The 22986-nt window shown below is 39.0% G+C and overlaps 1 protein-coding gene across 3 annotated transcripts in view; it reads left to right on the top strand.

The window, feature by feature from the left end:
- Positions 1 to 18207, top strand: part of Phtf2 (putative homeodomain transcription factor 2) — a 108080-nt gene extending 89873 nt beyond the window's left edge. For 2 of the 3 annotated variants that reach the window (XM_076566323.1, XM_076566325.1), the window contains 8 exons: positions 4271 to 4399; positions 6243 to 6515; positions 6718 to 6849; positions 8652 to 8738; positions 11209 to 11364; positions 12910 to 13005; positions 15110 to 15235; positions 15819 to 18207. In XM_076566323.1, coding sequence (XP_076422438.1) covers positions 4271 to 4399; positions 6243 to 6515; positions 6718 to 6849; positions 8652 to 8738; positions 11209 to 11364; positions 12910 to 13005; positions 15110 to 15235; positions 15819 to 15839 — 1020 coding nt within the window. In that variant the 3' untranslated portion in view covers positions 15840 to 18207. The remainder of the gene's footprint in view (positions 1 to 4270; positions 4400 to 6242; positions 6516 to 6717; positions 6850 to 8651; positions 8739 to 11208; positions 11365 to 12909; positions 13006 to 15109; positions 15236 to 15818) is intronic. The other variant, XM_076566324.1, reaches the window with a different exon arrangement.
- Positions 18208 to 22986: the final 4779 nt, after the last annotated feature.

Genomic DNA, 22986 nt, shown 5'->3' with positions numbered 1-22986 from the left:
AGAGTAAGCCCTTCCTCCACTCCTAGACAGAAGGCTACACTGTGAGCCAGAGATAGCCTTTCTTCCACTCCTAGACAGACAGCTACACTGTGAGCCAGAGATAGCCCCTCCTTCACTCCTAGACAGACAGCTACACTGTGAGCCAGAGATAGCCTTTCCTCCACTCCTAGACAGACAAGCTACGCTGTGAGCCAGAGATAGCCCCTCCTCCCTGGAGCTGCTTTCTGCTAGGTGTTTTGTTGCATGATGGGCAGCACAACAGTAGTGAAATTAATCAGCCTTTTATATTTAATTGGAATATAATAATATATTTATTGGAATATAATTAATATATAAATTGGAATATAAATTTGGGGTTTTTTGTGAAAACAATTTGAAGAACTGTAGTACCATTTATATAAAATTTTAAAGGATTCAAAAAAGTGTATTCATGAATTAAAGCATATGCCATTGGGATATAAAAACATGCAAGGGAATAATAAACATGAAATTTAGACTTGTGGACCTTGGTGATTAACCAGAGAAGCATACAAAGTAATTTCCAAGTTTACCTGAAATGTTTCACTTCAGCAAATTGAGAAGAAAAGTAAATTAGACAGTCAACTTCCTGAGTAGCTGAATGAAAATGTTTCCCTTTAAAAATGTACCCATTGGTTTTGGCTTCAGGCCCGATGCAAAATGACAGGGGAAAGCAAGCTTCCCTGGGAGGTGTGTAGAGTCTGAATGCGTGATGTCTAAGAAGCAAAGCAGCGAAGCATGCAGGAGATGGAGTGTTTAGATGAGAAATTAAGAGTGGAAAGCATGTCTTTTAAGATGTAAGATACTGGGCACGTTTATGTACACAAGGAAGCTGTAGGGAGAAATCAAGAGAATTATAAAAGAAGGTAATGCCCTGCTGTTGGCAGGGAAAAGCACAAGCTCCAGGGAGCAGAAAGGGTGCATAGAATGGGCAGGGCAGAGAAAACCCTGGTGGAGGCTTGGGTCTGCTAAGGAGGAAAAAGAACCAAGAACGGGAGGCCTGAAATAATGTTTCTGTGGGAGTCCAGATGGCAGCTCGGCCAAGAAAGGACTGATAAATTGAAGGATAATTATGTTTAAGGGAACACGTGCTTTAAAATGGAAGGTTTCAGAGACCTGGTCAGATGGGAGGTTGCTACTGCTGATTCATTTCAGAGGGAAGCAATTCATGGTGTGGCCATGGGAATAAGCTAAGGGTCCCTGGATCTGAAGAAATGGAGACAGTGTTGGGTAAGGAGGCATGTACATACTTATCTAGGCCACTGAGTTTAATAAATGGATTAGAGGTAGCAAGAAATGTCTAAGCTGTTTTCCCTGTGAGTCCATAAACAGCTCAGATGCATGGGCTATGGTTTCTGTTGTATTGTATCACTTACTCCTTGGTACAGAGTAGATATTTAGTAAATACTAGCTGGGTGAATCCCTGAAAGAAAATACATTTTTAAAAAAAAACATACCATGTAGAACTTTGCAGAGTTATTTATGAATTGTTTAATAATTTGGCCCTATGTGTTTGATTCATCCATCTTTCTATGAGATTTTAAAAAAAACCTTGATGCTCTATTCTGCATATCTAATTAGTATCCTACATTTATATTTATTAGTATTAGTTTTGGATGAAAGACTTTTTTTTTCTGTACAATTTCATATTCTTAGGTTTCCAGAAGGCTAATTTTTTTCAGTCAAGCAGTAGAAATTAGCTTCCTTTAATGAAAAAAACTACGAGATTGTTTTCTTGTCTGGCTGTAGGTCTGTGTTAGGTTTGCAAGACCATTTTCTGTTTACCATCAAGATGGAAAATCTCTTTGGGAAGAAACACTGAGCATTTGGATGGGCATGTTTTTGTCAGAATATTGCCAATACATAGTTTTGTTATATTTGTAAATAGTAACAAACATTTCATAGAAGAAAATTTTTCTCTGCTAATTATGGCTGTGTATATAATGAAATATAAAGCCATATTTAAGTGATACTATTTTCCAGTAGGTAAAACTGGATTTTAATGACTATGTTTTCCCATACTTGGAAACACCAAGTAAAGCAGTTGTCTTAGTGAATTTATTTGGAATAAAACATAACATCATTGCAATTTAAGGTTCCCAGTTTGAATGAAGATGAAAATCAAAGCACTGGAGATCTGGGATGAAGATGAAAAATAGTAATGAAAAAGAATTTCAAATTTTAGTTTGCAAACCTAAGATCTTTAGTGTTTCCAACCTACACAGGCCACATGTGACCCATGATAGCTCCGAATGCTGCTCAGCACATCTTTTCAGGCAGTGCGTGTTGCAGTGCCAGATGAAGGCGTTATAAACTGTAATGACTTGCTCTTATGCTCCTGCTGAGCCCTTTAGGATAGGTTCTCATATGATGATCTCTCTATATGCTGTATATGTTTAAACAAGACTCTTCATTGGTATATATTTGACAAAAACACATCTACACAACTCTAAATTGACCGGCTCTGATGGCCATTTTCTCTCTTGCCTTTTGGCCATAAGAAAATGAAGCCAAATGTTTGCAAAAGTAACTGGAAAGAAGTACTTTGAGGACAGCAAAGAAACTGGTTTCTTCTTCTGTCTCTAGATTGGCCTCCATTGTACTAACATAATCTTGGTGTAATTGAGCAGACCTGTAATTTCTGTTACACAGTGAGACTTGGGGAAAAAAATCTGTTATTACTTGGTTAAAATCTGTTGCCTCCTAGCCTTACCATTCTGTGCTGGTTAGTGTTATTGTCAGTCTGACAGGCTCAGGAGTCACCTAGGAGACAAGCCTCCGGGCATACCTGAGAAATTACTTACGTTGGCTAAGCCTCTGGACACTCCTGTGTTCAGCTTGTCATTCCAGTCTTACACATTTTATGCTCCAAAGTGCCTTCCTGCCTTCAGAGTGCTGGGGATTGAACGCAAGGCCTCATGCATTGCATACTAGGCAGCACTCTACCTATAAGCAGCATCTCTAGCCCTTGCTAGAGGTTTTTGATAATAGTATATTTCAGAATTTATTAAATTTTCAGAGAAAATTTGATGCATATTTTGATGCAAAGTTATTTCTATTCTAAACTGACATATTGTTTGTCAACAAGTTATGCAACATTACTTGAAATAACTTGGCAGTTAACAATATTTCAATGCTTGTAAGCCCCTCAGGTAATGAAATATATAAAAACCATGAAAGTATTTAGAAAAGATAAAAATTTCCCTCTTTCTTAATATATTATTAACTTTTTGGACAGCTTCAGTTGAAGTTTATTGGTGTACCTTTATCCCCCTTGTATGAAAAATTATATTTCTTAAATTTATGGAAACATTTAGAATGTAGAATGTCATCAATCATATTCCTCAGGTTACTGTGAATGCCAGACATACCCTTTATATAAAATGTGGGAAATATATCAATTCTTGAGATTAATGTGAGTTAGCGATACTGTAATGGAGACAAATTGGTCCTGTTCCAGCTCTTGTCTTGAGTTACACGTTGCTGTGAAAATGACTCATTGCTTTTGTTGCTACCTGCAGCCCAGTCGTCCTGTTTTCTAACTTCACTCCTTTATTGTATATCCAAACAAGCAACCAAATTTAAACATTTGATGCTTCATACTAGTTTCAAATTGTTAACTTTTATTATTTCTTGAAACATTGAGAGATAATGTATTGTATTTCAGAGAATACTTGTAATTCTTAATGTTTCTTCTTACAATGTTTGCTGTATCTGAGAAAAAGTTAATTGATCCTCTCGAAATGCTGTTTTAAAATACTACAAAAGTAACTAAATCAGTTAATACAGGTAAATGAAGGAGAATCTCTTGCAGGATAAGATTGAATCATGTGGTTTTTCAAAGATCTCAGTTGTCATATTTTGTACTGAATAATCATAAGGTGGACAGCAATCAGCCTATAATCTGATTGCCTTAGATAGATTGGTTGACAAGTAGTACTTTTGCTAACATATTTTGTTGTGTATTTAAATGATAGGATATTTGTTAAAGTTCTATATTTTTATAACTGCAATTTCTTATATCATTTGTTTAATGTATAACTAATTTTAATTGAGGTTTTAATGTAGCTAAAAGTGTAAGTGCATAGATATGGCTAATGTACAGATAAATGTGTTCCATTTATAAAATATATATTTACCAATTTTTATTTAGTGTAATTATGATCATACACATACATACAGCTATATATAGTTTTGTAGACACTTCTATTTGTGAAATGTGATAAATGTGTTCAATTCTCTTTTTTTATAGACTCACTTGCCCTGGCTTCATAGTTCCCACCCAGGATTAGAAAAAATCAGTGCTATAGTATGGGAAGGCAATGACTGTAAAAAAGCAGACATGTCTGTTCTTGAAATCAGTGGAATGATAATGAACAGAGTGAGTTCTTCATTTATATTCTTTTAGGTAAAGGGGAAATTTAGTGGTTGTCAATCTATGAATTCATTATCTAAATGGTAATAACTTCACTTCCCTTTTCTTCACCCTGGAAAATAGTTATTTTTGTTTCTTTTGGCCTCACCTTAAACAGTGATCTACCAATAACCCTTCCTTCATTTGAAGGGGAATGGACTGTGTGGCATGCTGCATGTGTCACACTTAGTTGTGGAGGACAGGACAGCTTTGTGAAGTCTGGTCTGTTCTTCCACCTTTGCATACATTCTGAGGATCAAACTCAGATCACCAGGCTTGTGTAGCAAGGGTCTCTACTCACTGGGTCATCTCATTGGCCTCCACTCTCCTCTTGGAACATTTCTGTTGACTTGGAATAGATAACACAATGTAACTTTTTTCTTTTTCCTTGAGTCGGTAAGGTGAGAGAGAGAGAGAGAGAGAGAGAGAGAGAGAGAGAGAGAGAGAGAGAGAGAGAGAGAGAATGAGAATTTATCAGCATCTAAAACTCAAGGAAGAAATTTGTATTGTGCTTGCTTGCTTAGGCGTCAAGAATAATGCAGACAGTGGTCAAACCCTCCAGTGGCTGAAGTTTGGTACAAATACTATGGATTGGTATTTGTTTCAGTTTCCATTTTTTTCTTTTATTAACTGCTTTCATTTTTTTCTTGGTTTCTCTGGATAACTAGGCATAATCTAATTTTTATTAGTTTTAGATTTCTGCCATATGTCATTTTAATAGCATCCTTGTCATTACTTTGTGTAGGACAGGAATTCAAATAACTGACTGCATCTAGAGATTGGCAGCTTCCATATCACAGTTCTTACTGTGAATAAAACCAGTCACCCAGGGAACCTGGGGATTTTAAACTAGAGGTGCTCTGTAGCTGAGATATCTGTCAACTGTGAGGTAACTTAGTCTGATTTACTGAGTGTGGGGATTTAAAAGCTCTATGACAATTCAGTTTTACCAGTCTAGCATATTAAAAACAATTTCCCCATACTTAATACTTTTCACTTTTTTATATCCTTCTTACATTTTCTCCTCCTGTTTAATTTCTCTCATTTTATATTTTATTAAATGGAATTAAGGAGACATTTATTTACACACTGAATTCAGAAGAAAAATACAAGTTAAAGATTATTGAATAGTTACATTTTTCTTTTCTTTGGAGGGCGGGTTGAGACAGGGTTTCTCTGTGTAGCCCTGGCTGTCCTGGAACTCACTCTGTATGTAGTCCATGCTGGCCTCGAACTCAGAGAGATCTGCCTGCCTCTGCCTCCCAGGTGCTAGGATTAAAGGCGTGTGCCACCACCACCAGCAACTTTTTTTTTAATTACATTTTTGATTAAATTACACTTAAACATTTAGGTTATATTTATTGTTTTGGGGGCTGGAATGCATGTGTCACGGTATGCTTGTGGAAGTCAGAGGACATTTTCATTAGTAGTTCTCTCCTTCGTCATGTGGGTCCTAGGGATCAGACTCATGCAGTTAGGCTTGATGATAGGCATCTTCATCTGCTGTGCCATCTCACTAGCTCCTGAATTTTTTCTTGAACAAATTGGGTTTAACTTAGTATTGTTCTCAACACTCTAATATCTGTAAATATTTCTAACTTAAAATAATAAGATGTGGAGATTGATCTTCCTTTCACATCTACTTATGAGTTAGAGATCTTATTAATGTGTAATAGGCTCATTTCATAATATGTTAAATTAAAAAAATTTTAAATTCTATTATAAAAAGTGGTTTCATTGGGATTCATTTCACTTTAAATTTGATTTATGTACACTTTCTTTTCTTCTCCCTCTGCCCCTACTTCCTAAGGTGAACAACCATGTACCAGGTATAGGGTACCAGATCTTTGGAAATGCCATCTCCCTGATCCTGGGCTTGACTCCATTTGTTTTCCGACTGGCCCAAGCAACAGACTTGGAGCAACTCACAGCCCATTCTGCTTCAGAACTTTATGCAATTGCATTTGGTTCTAACGAAGATTTCTTGGTTCTTTCCATGGTCCTGATAAGTTTTGTGGTTCGTGTATCTCTTGTATGGATCTTCTTTTTTTTGCTGTGTGTAGCAGAAAGAACATATAAACAAGTGAGTATGATAGGAAGACTATTAGTTTACCCTTTTCCTAGCACTCCTTAAGTATGTTAGTATTTCACGAAACACTTTGATATAATATTTTTGTTTTGCCTTTATATTTATATTAAGTCATAACAATTCATATTTCACACACTACTAATTGTATAAATTATACAATATTTTGTCCAGTAATCTTCCTCTTAATCTTTTTTAGCGATTACTCTTTGCAAAACTCTTTGGACATTTGACATCTGCAAGGAGAGCTCGGAAATCTGAGGTTCCTCATTTCCGGTTGAAGAAAGTACAGAATATAAAAATGTGGCTATCTCTCCGTTCCTATCTGAAGGTAGAATGATGTTGATAAATGTGCTCTTAGCATACCATCTCCCCCAGTAGTTCGAGTTTCTTGGCTGTATGTATGGGAGAGTATTATAGTCAACAATTTCTCAATCAAAGGCTGGATTAAGGATTTTGTTTCTCCCTAGAATAGTTTTCACAAACCAGCAGAGGGAGCCCACCACTTAAAAACCAATCTTGAGGACTCTAACCCTGAGACCTACTGCTTTTTAGAGTCACTGCACAGCTGTCTTTACATGCTACTTCTTCCTTTGATCTTTTAAATAGTCTTGCTGTTTGTGAGGGTGAAGTGGGAAAACTCAGACCCTAGGAAAGGAAATTACTGGAGTTAATTTTAAATTTTTCTGGGGATTTTGTTCTTACAGTAAGTGCAGTGGCTTTTATATGGAGTACTCAGGCATGTTCAAGGGTGTTTATGCAGACAGTGTGTGCCATTAGAGTTGTTCCAAAGACTAAGAATCCACCGAACTAAATCTTTAAAGCTGTTTATTTTGAAGTAACAATGAAAAAAGTAGGAAAAAATGATTATTTGCTTTTACATTTTAAAATTTCATTGTTTCATCAGTTTGATTTTTAAAATTTATCTCAATGCTTAATAGGAAATGCTTCACATTGACTTTTTTTCCCTCACTATTACATTTATGTAATATGTTTTATGGAAGGTGAATATTATTTTCTTGCTTGGTTTAGCGATAACCCATTTAAAAGCTCCCTGTATTCCTAACCCTAAGTAGGTATTATGTTCTTTTATAAGTAGGTATTATGTTCTTTTATACATTGTTGATTTTATTCAGAAAACATTGATTTAATGTTAATCATGTTCCATTCACTCTTAATTAGAACTAGAATTATCTTTGCAACTTCTTCTCTCTTGGTTTCTGGCATTCCGTCTATCACTGATCCCCATCCTTTTCGCTCCCAGAATACATCTTAAATCTGTTCACATCTCTTTATTTCCATGTCCACCGTAACTGAAATCGTTAGTCATCTACACTGGCCTATTAAAGCTGTTTCACAACTGGTTCTCCAGTGTTAACATTCCTTCCTCCACTACTGTCTCCAGCCTGCCACGAGATCTTTTAAAAGCAGATTTGATCATATCCATCTTACACCTTTCTGGAGGTTCCCTATTACCCTTGGATAAAGAAAAAACTTTGATATGTTTTGACTGTTGTTCATGATCTAGGCCTTGCTGTCCTTACTGGAAACTAACTGTGTTAGTTCTATAACTGTACTCGACCCTCCATGCTTTGTGCTTTTTTTTTTTTCTTTTCTGCCTAGGACAGTGCTATATGCCATCTTGTTCTGTGATGTAAATGCCACTTTCTTGGAACTCTTCCCAGGCACTCACTCCTGACCCACAAATCTGAATTAATCTCCCTGTCATTGACCTCAGAGCACCCGGGTATACGTTTCCTTCACAGCCCAGCGCAGCGTATGACACGTATCTGAGTAGGAATTCAGTGTCTCGCTCTGCTGTTGGCCCTGTGAAGAGGAGGCTTTGTGAGCTGTGCTCCTGCTGTGTTCTGAGCGCCGAGCACAGTGCTTAGTTGTTGAATAAACGATTATAGTGTTGAACAAAAAGAATTCCACTAATGAATCTAGCTGTGCAGATACCACATTTGCAGTATTATACAATTATAAGGACATATTAACACTTTGCAGTGCCTCTGGCGAGTGAATACTTTCAGCATTGTAAGTTATGACCAACCTGTAACACCTTAACTGAAAGCATGGAAATGATCTGCTGCTCAGTAAATATGTTTAAGTGTTTTCCCTTTGTCTCCCTAGCGTCGAGGTCCTCAGAGATCAGTTGATGTCATTGTTTCATCTGCTTTCTTACTGACAATCTCAGTTGTATTTATCTGTTGTGCTCAGGTGAGTTACTTGTTACAACCATCTCTAGAAAAGACTCAGTTTCTAAACACAATTTTAATATTTTTCAATTAACATACAGGGTATTAGATATCATTGTCTTGTTTTTGAACGAAGTGTGTTTTCATGGATGCTTCTTCCCGTGTCTCCCCGACTGCCTGCAGCTGTGAACGCCCCTTGTCACCCCTCCTGCACAGCCCAATCTCTGTCGTGTCTTGTGTGTCCTTTGTATACCACCTTCTCATTCTTCCTTTTGCCATATTCTCTCTTGGTCTCCTTTCTGTTTTTCAGATTTATACACGCATACACACAAGCACATATACAGTGCAGGCTTTGAACCACATGAGAGCACGAAAAGGGGAAACTTGGAATGAACTTACTTTCTTAGATACTCAGTCCTTCAACAAAATGTTACAGAGGAAGAGCCTGAAATATTACATCTGTAAGCCACGACCAAGGTGGTTTATCCCTATAATGCAGAAAGTCCATTCATGTAATTTCATACCTATGGTTTGCTGAAGGAAAGCATGCAGTTATCTCAATAAATGAAGAAAACAATTAATAATCTTCAGCAGAGAATTATTTATTAATTGTACACAATGAGTTTGACCATGACACTTCAGACATGTATATATGTATACATGTCTTTAGTCCTCTCTGTCTGTGAGTATACCCTCTTTAGTCCTCGGAGAATGGTTGGGGTCACAGTCACATGCAGTTAAACAGAATGCTGGGTTTTTGTTTTTTGATTTTGGTAAGCTTCCTAAAATTCATCAGGAAGCAACAGTCCAGAGCTTTGAGGGACAAGTTGCCTGACTAGAGATACGGAGTTACTTCTGAGGTACAGGAAGACTGTGCTGTGGACAGAGAAGTGGAATGTCCAATGGATGAGACAAGTTCTGCAAATTCATGCAAGTTACACGATACATAAATCACCCCAAGAAGGCTTACATGATGGGGAAGTGAAAGGAATCGAGAGTAAATGAAAAGTACTTCATACCGGAAAATACATTCTGGGTGGAATAGAGATTTAAACATAAACAACAAAAGTTTTAAGTTCAATCACAAATAAATGTGTGGGCTACAAAGAAACAAAATGGGACCTGGGAAATGCAACTGCAGTGTTACAAGTCTATCTTTGCAAGTCAATGGAGAGTCATCCTAAGGGGAAAAGTTACGAGCTAGGAAAAGGTAACTCACAGAGAGAAAACCCAGTAGCCAGTAAGAGTGTGGAGCATTCTCCTCTTCCCCAAGTATCAGGGAAAGTTAAGATTAAAGTCATGTGAGTTCATTTTACACCCACGAGGGTGGCATATGTTAAGAAGTTGGGTGAGTATAAACAAAAATAAGGGTAGACAGAATCTGAAACATGGCTGAGTATACAGTGGTAACACTGTTTAGAGATAAATAAATACGTACCATCTCATAAAGTTGAAGATGTGACTATCCATGAACTAGTAGTTTTAGCCCTACATATTAATGCCTAATGGAAGCCTTACATACTGAGACAAGGAAACACAAGACTGTGCTGCATTGTTGGTGATAAAGAAATCAACAACATAAATGTTAATTGTTGGAGCAGACCAAAATAATTATGGTTGGTTCTTTTACTGTCATATAGGAGTTAAAATGAACTAAATTAAAGCTGAATGTTTGAACATGGGTAAATCTTAGAAACAAGGTTCAGTGGAATAAAAAACAAACAGGCTGCAAAGATGGCCCAGTGGGCAAAGGTGCTTGATTCTGAGCCTGATGATCTGAGTTCAGGCCCCAGAACCAACATGGCTGATGGAGAGAACTGATTCCTGAGGGTTGTCCTGACCATCATACATGCATGCGCTCTGGCATGTGCATATGTCTCCTTTTCTCCTCTGCAGTGTGAATGAATAAGTAGTAAGTGTGAATGTCATAAGTAGACATGAGAAAGAAAGTGAATTAGATGGGATATTGGATAATGGGATAATATTGAACTAAAAGTCAAGATAGAGTTAAAATAACATTGTTTAAAAATGAGTGTTGAAGGTTAATGATGTGGCACCATGATAGAGTGGTGGAACACTTGCCTAGCCTGCACAAAGCCCTGGGTGTGTCCCCAGTACTAGGAAAGGAGAAGTATAACCACAGAATGAATAGACTTTTCCCAAATTATTAAAAGCCCACATGGAAAAGATAAACACAAAATTTATCTTGGGATAGAGTCGAGTGTTGTTTCAGAAATCAGGGACAAAGAAAATATAAAGGTTTTAACTGGATTTGAAATATTTTTTTAACCTGAAGTAAATACTGTAAAATAAGTTGGTAGAGCCCATAGCTACTGTTTATGTGATTCTCTGTACTTCTGATGTGCATAATTACTTCATGATAAGTATGCTCTAAAAACATACTGCTGCATTTACGAGCAATCCATATAAAGTGATGTTTTGAAGTGAAGTGCTCACACTGCTGCTTCACACCTTCTCCGCATGCACTCCAGCTGCTCCATGTGCATGAGGTCTTCCTCGACTGTCACTACAACTGGGAGCTGGTGATCTGGTGCATCTCTCTGACACTGTTTCTCCTGAGGTTTGTGACGCTTGGATCAGAAACAAGTAAAAAGTACAGCAATACCTCAATACTACTTACAGAACAGGTGAGTTTATTCTGTAGTCTACAGTCCAGTTGTGTGGGTGTGAGAGAGAGACAGAGGCACAGACACTAGAGAGAGGACAAGTTGCCAAGATTAGTTCTGTTCTGTCGTGTATATTCTGGGGATCCAACTCAGGCCATCAGTCCTGACAGAAAACACCTTTCTCCACTGAGCCATCTGACCAGCCCATGTGTACATGCTAAGTAAAGCGTTTGTGTTTATTTCTTATTTGTCAGGAGCATATTTTTTATTTGATTAAGGTCATTCATGCTATGAAGCTAAGCTTACATTTTGATAGTACACAAGCCTTTCTTCAATGTTTCTGCCTTGATTCACATTTCAACTCTAATCTGCTGTTTTTATGTTCCATTTTCATTTGGCAGGAAGATAATATTTATAAAAATGATAGATTTTACATCATTAGTAGGATATGATGGCTTTGCATTGTAACAGAACCACATTAGAGTAAATTTAAATTCTTGTTCAACAGAAAGAACAAAGCATAATAATTTTGATAATTGATTTTATTTTATATGAATTTTCTAAATAATTACTCTTGTTATTTCATAAGAATTGTACAAAAGAAATGTTTGCTAATGAGCTTGTTTGAATATTTTAGTTAGGAAGCGCTTGTGTTTTAAATACACAGTAGTTAAATAGGCTCAATTAGATGGAACAGGAAAGTTATCCCTAAAGATAATTGTCTCTAACAGTCACTGGGTCTCATGGAATTAGACAGGTCAACCACTTCCTAAATTGGTTATGAGGCTGATGACTTCTCAGTTCATCTCCTGCCCCTCCTGTCCAGTCCCCCCTGTAGACTCACTACCCTGTGCTGGCTTACATGTGGTTTGGGTTTGCCTTGCTATGACTTCTGCCCTTGACGTTACCCGCTGTCCAGTTCCCAGCACCCAGAACTTCTGGCAGAGATGTCACTAGTCCTACCAGTCCACATGTTGACACTGGTTTTGATGGGGTTCTGGCTGCCTGAGTAAAGTGGGAAGATGGATCAAGTGAACAAGCGTAGTGTAATACGAGGCTTGGAGCTAGAGTCTTTTCAAAGAAAGTACCCCGGAAGTATCTACTAGAGAGTGGATAATAAAGATATGCAAATATTTGAATAACTTTCATAATTAAAAAAATCATGAGCCAATTTGTTGAATTTATTCTATTGCTATTTATTCTCTAATTTGATCTGGCAATGAGAATACAATGTTTACCTTTTTAAGAGTTTTCTTAGAATACAATGTTTACCTTTTTAAGAGTTTTCTTATTATAAAATAAGTTTATTATAAGATTTGAAATGTATAATAATGTATAAATATTAAAAACCATTTATAGTATTAATATCCAGAGAACCACTATTAATATTGTGGTGACTATCTTTCAGATCTGTTTAAGAATGTATTTGTGGGCTGGGGGTATAACTCACTGGTAAAATGACTGTAGCATGCATGAGGCCTGGGTTCAGTCTCCAATACTGCAAAAGAAAAGCATAAATGTTACAATTTTAAATGATTTTGCCTATGGGGCTCTTTTATATAAAAGATAAACCTCTACTTGAAAATGGAGAAGAAACCTAACAAAAAGGAGGAACTGACACTTGTGAATAATGTTTTAAAACTGGCTACTAAACTATTGAAGGTAAGAAAAGAATTGAAACTGAGAGGCGTGTGCTGTTGTGATGCTGTACCCTAGTCTCTGTAGAGTCTGCCTTGTGTCTAGTTGTCATTACTACCTAAGTTGCTTCCAGATTACATCTGAGCACATTTGTGCATTTTGTTTTGTTTTTAATTGCTCAAGTAATCCAAATAATTTCTTTGAAAAGTATGTTAAGGCATTTACGAATGTTAAGAGTATTCTAGATACTCTTTTTTGCTGTGTGTGTGTTTAATCAGTTTCATCTAGAATACTAGGAAACATTTCACAAAAGATTAGAAGTTAACTCAGAAGTTGTTCATTTTGTATTTCATAGAGCAGTCTTCTGCTTGACCCAAGTTAGCTTAAAAAGCAATCATATATAGCCATTGTTTTATGTATGTATTGTCATTAAATATTTAATTTGAAAATCATTTTTGATAAATAAAAGACTAATAATGTGTTTAGTGTCATAATATCCTTGAGAATTAAAAAAAATCTTTTATTAATTTTAAATTAGGGTGTTACTATGTAGCACTGATTGGCTTGGTATGAACTGTGTTGCCCAAGGTGACTTCAAACTTGTGGCAACTTCCCATCTCAGTCCCCCGAGTGCTGGGATTACAGGTGTTCCACCATGCCTGGCTCTCTAGGGATAATGCAGTAGGACATTTTGACCATTGTATTATTGTCTTGCTTTTCTTTGTTGAAACTGAAATCTATTTAAGAATGTTAATTTCTGTAACTAATTGAGCATACTACTTAGAGTTTTAAGTTTTCAGAGAATGGTATGAAATGAGTTGTAACTCAGTGATAGGGTTACTGTAGAGTGTGACTCATAGGAAACTGGACATCAAAAAGATTCAGAGGAGGTAGGTAGAGGGATAATAAAATAGGTAATTATTAATTGCTGCCTTTTTAAAATTTCCTTTAAGTGGATCTTGAGGTAGATGATAGTTTTTCAATAAGCATGAGAATACAGATACATATCTCCCCCACCTCACCCCCCAAAAAACCAAATACCATGGGTTGATGGTTTTCTTTTTGCATTTGTGTCGGGAATCTTCAGGGTGCCCTGTGGCTGACAGCAGGGACTGAAACTGTAAAGTGGAGATAGTCATAAGACTGAAGTTCAGGGCACAGCACTGGATCACTCTGGTCCAGCCCAGACTTGAGCCTGAGTGTGAAGTGTACCTTCTTTCACTTTGGCCAGCCCAGAAACTCACAAGGCCTTGGTTAATTCTAGATGCCCTCCAGCCCATCCCGTTTCCCTGTCGGTACCACCCTGGGTGAGACCTTTGTCTCTTACTTGAGAATGCGTGCGGCACACAGAACTTAAAACATCCCTGCTTCTGTTGTTACTGTTCTTTATCTTCCACTGTGCCAGCCCAGAGACCCTCCCACCTCCCCTGCAATTCTGCCATGTCGGCTCCCCTGCCCCCCGCCCCCAGCTTAAGTTCCTTTAGTGTCAGTTGATGGTCAGGTCTGCCTAATGAGAACCAGCCCTCTAAGCCAGTGCACCCCCTTGTGTTGGGGCTCGAACAGTGCCCAGCAGCCCGAGGCACCTTCTCCAACTCTGGCTTCAGGAGTGCCTTCTTCAAGTGCTGCTCTAGTAATGTTAGTCTGCTTGTGACTCACTTTATGATTTGCATGCTTACTAAACTATCAGGCCCTTCAAGGGCTGAATTTTACCTTCCCAAAGTCCAGCATGATACCTGTCATATAACAGACCTTTTAATATTTGAATCTCCAGTTAATTAGTTAATTGTATATTTGAAGGTGAATTGACTCTTTTAGCTTCTGTTCCAGCTCTTACCCCAAAATGCATTCTCTAATCTCCTATAGCTAGTAGGTGAAGACTTTACTCATTTGTAACAAGAATTGAAGCAAAAAATTTACAAAACTTACTTTAAAGGAAGTCACTTTCCTTGAAAAAAAATTAACACCACCATTAAATTTTACTTATTTCAAATTTAGATAAGTTTGTATTTTCTAAAAGTATCCATAATTTATAACTTCTTGAGTAGTGATTTTTTTTTTAATACTTTGGGGATTTAGTTCCTGGAAATTGTTACAGTACCTAAGACTAACGTCTTGTCGGCTCTGCTAGGAACTGGACAGTCCCTTCAGGTTGTACGGACTCACCATGAACCCGCTGCTCTACAACATCACCCAGGTTGTCATCCTGTCCGCCGTCTCTGGGGTCATCAGTGACCTGCTTGGATTCAATTTAAAGGTACAAGCCTGCATGTTTTGTTTTGTTTTCTTTAACCCTGTTACCCTTGTGAGATTTCACATGCATACTGGGCTTGTTTTGGCAAGTTTGTATAGTTAATAACAGTGGCTACACATTTAACTTCAGGGATTTACATATAGCCATGTATTCTCATATTGATAGAACTTCTAATTTGGAACAGAATTCATTATATATAGGACTTTTCTAGGGTAAGAGGAAGTATTTGTTTTTCCTCATTAATTGAAACAGGTTCTAATGATTCAACAAAAAGAGCCATATTCTTTTGTTGGCCAAAAACGTATTATTTATATAGTGATGGATATATCCTCCATACATGCACAAATGTTAGTAAGGGTTAGAAAGAACATATTAAACAAGTATTAGATATATATTGACATTTCTCAGGAAAGCAAACAAGAGAAATCTGATTTTCACCACCATGTTTCTGATGAGTTCTTACAGAAGGCCAAAGGTGCTCAAAGACTACATTCTGCACCAGGGAGTGGAGTTTAAGGACAGTGTGTAGCAGGATGTAAGCTTCTGTATTAATAATGGTCATGACTTATCATTTTTGTCTCTATAGCTGTGGAAGATTAAATCGTGACAGTTGAGAAAACATGAAGATGTAGCCAGTGTTCCAGAGCATGAGTGCTGATGAAGCTGTCTGGAAGCGGTCACTGGCTCTGCTCCAGGAGGCTGCTGGGAATGAAGTGTTTACATCAGACTGTATTGTGCAATTCTTATATTTATTTTGCTTGTTTACTGTTTTTGTTGTTGTTGTTGTTGTTGTTGTGTGTGTGTGTGTGTGTGTGTGTGTGTGTGTGTGTATTTCTTTCTTATTCTTTTTTTTTATATATTGATTTTAGTCTGTTTGAAGCATAGACGTTCTTAGTTGTTGAAAGGGTGACAAAAGTGATCCAGACACCTGAGGTCCTGGTAATTGTTCATAAATAATTGACAAACAAATTGTGAAAATAGAAGCCATTGCTCAGCACTGTTTCTCCATCCATCAATGCCGTGGACTTGCCTTACTTGAGGAAAGCTTCAACTCTGAAATAGTGCATTGGACTCAGCTAAACACAGAGTGCATTTTCTTTGGTAAACCAGGATCCACTCAGGGTCTCTCTTGAGCTATTTGAGAACAATGCTGGGACCTCGATTAATGAAGCTGCAGTTGAAGCACCTGTCAGTATTAATTTATGGTGTTATGTAACAGGTCAACAAGTGCTCTTTGATAATAAAACTCTTAATGGAGCAATAATTGTAAATGGTTACCATACTGTAAAATACTTTGATAAAAATTAATTAGTAATAAATGTATTTATTTGAAACACTGAGCTGTTTGCACAGCTCCAACTGTGCATGCTCAAAATGTGCACTTTTTAAAATTGTTACTTTTGATGTATATCTTTATGTGGAATATGTTACAGTGTACTAGGGCATAATATGGTATCCTTTTGAGTGAGGTCTATTCTCATCTCACAAGTGAAGTGCCTACTGCTATTACTCAAGTACATTGTGTTTACTCAAAAGAATTTCCCATGGTACACTATAGCTTATGCTGTTCATACCACACTTAAGTAAAGCTTACGAATAAAGTTAAGAACCAACAAAATATGTGATTGCTAGTTATAAAGTTTCCAAATTTTCTGAAAAGACAGCTTCATTCTACCACTCCTAGCCTCTAAATTTAATCTGGTGCACCCCTCCTCCAGCTCCATTATATAAGGGCTATTTTTAGATGCTTTTAACATGGAAAGCTAGCTTCTCTCCCTTCAGTAACCCGTCAAGTGTCCAGAGGGAGCTGATCATGTTTCCTGTTAGGTAAATAGGGCAAATATGATAGTCCCCTGCATCTGGCCTTGATTCTAAGTTGTTACATTTGTACAATCAGTAGTGTTTTAAGAAATATATGAAACAAAATGTTTTTGTGATTGCTTTGTTTAAGCCAAGCATTTGGTTTCTAAAACAAAGAACTTAGTTGAAACAATCTAGAATTTTCTTGGTGCAAAGTCATTTTGAATATATTCATATTTTAGCATATTTTAAGGAATTTAAATAATTAATTGTAAATAATTTATTTGATCGGTGCAGTTCTAATTCCCAAATCACTCTTAATATCAGGAATGTGCAGAGAACAGAGCCATGTGATACAATGTTGCTCTTCCCATTCCTTTGACCAGCTTCAGTTTAGCCTCATTGTAGAGTGCTCTTTGCATAGGAAACAGCAGACAGCATTGTGTTCCGTTTGCCTGTGTTCTAATATGTCCAATAATGACCAAAGTGCATTCTGAGTATTTTCAAGGAATGTATTACCAGAGCTTTAAGAACATACTTAGTTTCTCATGTGAAGAACTAGGCTTTGTCTGATACGTTTCGTCCTCTATTGTCTGATGTTGTTTTTAGGCACTATATTTTATAAACTTTTTCAGAATAAGGTACATACCTATACAGAACTTAACATTTTGCACAGACTATATCAAATATATTTTGAGAAAAAAAAAAAAGTACAGCATGAGTTCTGTTAGGAATAAAAAGATGAAATTATTGTATCTTACAAAAACTTATTTCAGAATATTTTTGAGAAAAGTAGCTGAGTATACTGACTTAGAAAAATGCTTGCTTTAGGTTGCAGTTCTGTTTGACATAGACTTGGGAGTTGATTGTACAGTAGACCTGTCAGCAACATGATATATTGACTGTGCCATTAATGTGGGCACCAGTAGAATGCTAAAAGGAAAATGTTTTAAGCAGTTCATAATGTTAACAGAACCATTTCAAAGTAGTAAGTTGACGTCACTGCCTTTAAGAATACCATGAATGTAAGAAGTTGAGATTGTAACATACCACATCATAGAGAAAAAGAAGTTCAGAGGTAGAATTATGGCAGATGTTGTGTGCTGTTTCTTTGCCGCGTGTTGTTTTTGAAAATTTGAACAGCAAGTTTAAAATAAAACCTTCTACGACTGACAGTTGTGTGTGCTGTTTTAAGTTACATGTGTGGGGTGATTTGTATTTGCCGTAGCATAAACCCCAGTTTATACCCTTTAGACAAGGGGTGGTGACAATAAAGTTTTAATGATTTCTTGACACTCTGGATTTTGTTTAAATCCTAATAACAGGATAGGGTAACAGTATACACACCCAGGATGCTTTGACATGGTGACACTTGCCCCTTCGTACTGGAGTGTAGGAAACTGTTGCCAGAGATGTTGAAGTTCAGTAGCAGGACAGTGATATTTTAAACACAGTTTTGCCACATAAATCACACTGAGAGATCATGGCCAACAAGGTGGTTAAATGTTCAAATATATATTATCTAATTGACACAAACGTCCTTGGTGCCCACTTTATTCAGAAATAGTCACGTGTGCTTTCAAACCTACTTTAAGCTTAGAATTGGCTCTTTAAGAAAGGAGTCTGATGTAGATCTCATCCATTTCTCTGTTGCTGGGCAATCCCTGTGTCTTTCTTAGGGTCCTCTTTACTGGGTAGCCTCCCTGGAGTTGTGAGTTGTAGTCTGGTTATCCTTTGCTTTACATCTAATATCCACTTAGGAGTGAGTGCATACCATGTTTGTCTTTCTGAGTCTGGGTTACCTCACTCAGGATGATATTTTCTAGTTCCATCCATTTGCCTGCAAACCTCATGATGTCATTGTTTTTCACTGCTGAGTAGTACTCTATTGTGTATATGTACCACATTTTCTTAATTCATCCTTTGGTTGAGGGGCATCTAGGTTGTTTCAAATTCTGGTGCTTACAAATAATGCAGCTATGAACATAGTTGAGCATGTGTCCTTGTGGTATGATTGAGCATTCCTTGGTTATATACCCAAGAGTGGTATGGCTGGGTCTTGAGGGAGGTTGATTCCCAATTTTCTAAGAAAGCGCCATATTGATTTCCAAAGTGGCTGTACAAGTGGGACTGGGACCTGTCCTTGGTGCATGAACTGGCTTTTTGGAACCTAGGGCCTATGCTGAGACACTGCTCAGCCTTGGTGCAGGGAAGAGGGGACTGGACCTGCCTCAACTGAATCTACCAGGCTGAGCTAAATCCCCAGGGGAGACCTGGCCTTGGAGGAGGTGAGAATGGGGGGAGTGGATTGGGGGAGAAGGCTGAGGGGTGGGAGGAGGGAGGGCAGGGGAATCTGTGGCTGATATGTAGAATTAAATTAATTATAAAATAAAAATATTAAAAAGAAAGGAGTCTGAGACTTCAGGAATAGCAATATGGCTAGCACTTCTTTCATTCACCTAGTCCCGACTTCCTCCTGCCATCCTACAAAAATAAAACATGCTTATCCTGTATCACTGTGCAGCATTCCCCACAAAGTAGTTACTTTCTGGGGAATCTAGGAGGCTTCTGGGAGTAAAAGCCCTCACCATAGCACCCCACACATTCTATCAGATACCTACCAAGAGTGTCACTAACTCACTCCAACACTCCACCCAAAACAGCATGAGATTCCACAGGTTGGAGCACAGCTCTACAAGATTCCTGTCATTCAGAGCCAAGCCGAGCTCAGTAGTGGAATGTCTGCTTCTGAGAAACGGGTCCAGAAACGCGTTCCTGTGGTTTACTTCGTTTGCCTAAGCAGGTCCTAAAGTCCAGGGAAGGTTTTCCAAAAAGGACATTAGAAAGAGTGAAGATGGAAGAGGGACCAAGGGCACAGAGCAGTGGCCCTCTGGGGCCACCTCCAGCTCCCTCCCCTCTTCCGACATCGGGAAATTCTCTGAATTCTGCAATTAGAAACTGGGAGCGTTAGTTACCACATAACTGCATGGTGTGCTCTGTTAGTCCCTTCCTGGCTCCGTACCTCTTTCTGTAGAACATGAAATGGCATTGAGAGCTCTAAGCTTGTTTATAACATGGCTTGGTCTTTCTAAGGAGTGGGTGAATGACTTGAGTCCAAGTCCCTTACATACCTCCTCATGCAAAGGCCCAGTGACAGATAAACAGGACGCAGAAATAGGTGAGGCTTGTCCAAGCTTGCATAGGCAACGGCAGAACTCACGTTCCAGGTTCCCATGCAGGTGTTATCTGTGGTGCCTGTAACGTCGCTCTCTTCTTAACTTCTTAAGACTAATATTTAGCCATAAAAAAAAAATACTCTGGGACAAACAAACTGAAAAATTACCTGCCTGTATCCTTGTGAGCTTGTGCGTAAACTAACCAACCTCAGCAGGAAAAGAGTCATAATTGACCTTGCCATGACCTCTCTACTTTGATTTGACTGTGTGTCCTCCTTAAAGAACATTGTTTCACAGTCTTCAATCTCTCATCTTGGGCTTTCTTTTTAATTTTTAAGCATGTAATGGATTTCATTATGGCATTTTCTTTTTTGGATTTTGGAGACAAGGTTTCTTTTTGTAGCCTTGGCTGCCCTGGTCACCTTGTACACCAGGCTGACCTTGAACTCACAGAGCTCCGCCATTATGGCATTTTCATACATACATATATCATACTTCAGTTCACTCCTTCACTACACTCCCAAGCTCTGGCTTTCTCAGCTGTAGGCTGTGGGAGGTAATACCTCTCTTTGGGGCTGTGAGAAGTGTCTGAGGACACAGGCTGGACACTTAGCAGAAGAGCTGATAAAGTGGTGGTAGAGAGAGACTCACCTGTCCCCTTTCTCAACAAGACAAGTAGTGGCCTGGGTGGACTGACAAAAATTTCAAGATAAACCATTTGTGTTAAAATGTCAAATGCTCCCTCCCAATTAAAAGTCGTGCCTCATCTAAATGATGGAGATGAGGTCTTTTACAAGAAACCATGATTTGATGACTTTTCTTTCTAATGATGGGACTTGAAATTATGTTAAGCAAAATAACTCACATGTTGCATACTTTGTCTTTTGTGAAATTTGGGTTTAAATACATGTGTTTTTACATTTGGTATACATTATAGGACATGGAAGTAGAAAGGGCACTGTGAGAATGTATGAGGAAATTAAAATAGGGAGATTATAGCTCCGGAGAGCAGAAGAGAATACTGTGGAGGAGAGACAGCGAGAGGGGGCAGGTGGAGGCAGTGAGGAGGGCAGGGTGAGCAAGAACACACTGATCACATGAAACCCATTTCTTTGCCAACTAAAATTAATTTTTTAAAATAGGGAAAAAGTTACCCCGGGCTGGTGAGATGGTTCATTAGGTTAAGGCACTTGCTACCAATCCCTGGGACCCTGGTGGGGTCTTCCACAAGTTGTCCTCTGGTGTGTGTGTGTGTGTGTGTGTGTGACACTAAATAAATGTAATAAAAAAAAACCGATACAGGCTCCGTCTCTGGATCCCAGTGAGTCTGTGCATCACTGCCAGTTTGCAGATGTGTCTGCCGGATTCTGAGTATGTGCTCCATCCATGTCCCCACATTGTCAGCTCTGTCTCCTGTACCAGCAACACCCTGGCACAGTGGTTCCCAAGCTTGACTATGTACCCATCGTGCTGATCAAGATATCACTGGGACCTGAGTCTCACACTTGGCAATGCTGTTTCTTCCCATCAGTTTCATGCCCATGTCAGGCTCCCCACAGTGGCTCTTCCAACCCTCCTCACCACCTTCACACTTCTCTGTCAGCCCTTCACTACTGGCATTTCCCCTGTAGCTTCCCTGGAAAATGGAGATACCTCGCAGAAAGTAGTCCTGTCATTCTCTTCCCGCTTCAGCTGCCTGAGACATGGCACTGCAAAGCCAACCCTGTCCTTGCCCACCTCTGCAGTGCAGCTCAAATGTCCTTCTCTTGTGAGTCTGGAGTGTGATAGGGCAGTGGGATGTGAGGGTTGGGTGACTTGAGCTTGCCGCCCTCTGCTCACGTTGGGAAGGAACTTTTTTTCTGTAGTTACCAAGCTTTGCCTGCCTTTACTGATTTCCTCTGTCTTAGCTGGATAGTGGGAGATTGGTGCTTACCCTAAAGCAGCCCACCTTTCTGTGGACTGTTCCATATGCTATGGGACTTGTCAGCATGAACACTTCACCCATTTGAGGCCTCTTGTCCTCGATGGTGATTTGCAGACAAAGCAGTTGCTCTTACTACAGAGCTGAGTTAGAGCAGTGTCGACTGGGAGAGAGGCTAGGAAAGCAAAGGCCATGGACGCCATGAGTGAGGGCAAACCATAAAGCAGAAAGGAGGAGGTAGTGAGAGGAGAAGAGAGAAAAGCCAGAAACTACCCTGAGTTGCAGAGCAGCCAGGGTGGACGGGAGGTTGTCATCAGTGAGGGTGGACGGGAGGTTGTCATCAGTGAGGGTGGTCAGGAGGTTGTCATCAGTGAGGGTGGTCGGGAGGTTGTCATCAGTAAGGGTGGTCAGGAGGTTGTCATCAGTGAGGGTGGACTGAGGTTGTCATCAGTGAGGGTGGATGGAGGTTGTCATCAGTGAGGGTGGACGGGAGGTTGTCATCAGTGAGGGTGGTCAGGAGGTTGTCATCAGTGAGGGTGGTCGGGAGGTTGTCATCAGTGAGGGTGGTCAGGAGGTTGTCATCAGTGAGGGTGGTCGGGAGGTTGTCATCAGTGAGGGTGGTCGGGAGGTTGTCATCAGTGAGATTGGACGGAGGTTGTCATCAGTGAGGGTGGATGGAGGTTGTCATCAGTGAGGGTGGATGGAGGTTGTCATCAGTGAGGGTGGTCGGGAGGTTGTCATCAGTGAGGGTGGACGGGAGGTTGTCATCAGTGAGGGTGGTCGGGAGGTTGTCATCAGTGAGGGTGGTCGGGAGGTTGTCATCAGTGAGGGTGGACGGGAGGTTGTCATCAGTGAGG

The sequence above is a fragment of the Peromyscus maniculatus genome, chromosome 3 (genome assembly GCF_049852395.1).
Source record: "Peromyscus maniculatus bairdii isolate BWxNUB_F1_BW_parent chromosome 3, HU_Pman_BW_mat_3.1, whole genome shotgun sequence".
NCBI classification, from domain to species: Eukaryota; Metazoa; Chordata; class Mammalia; order Rodentia; family Cricetidae; genus Peromyscus; species Peromyscus maniculatus.
The sequence above is the reverse complement of the archived record's forward strand: the minus strand, read 5'-3'. Positions and strand labels throughout refer to the sequence as shown.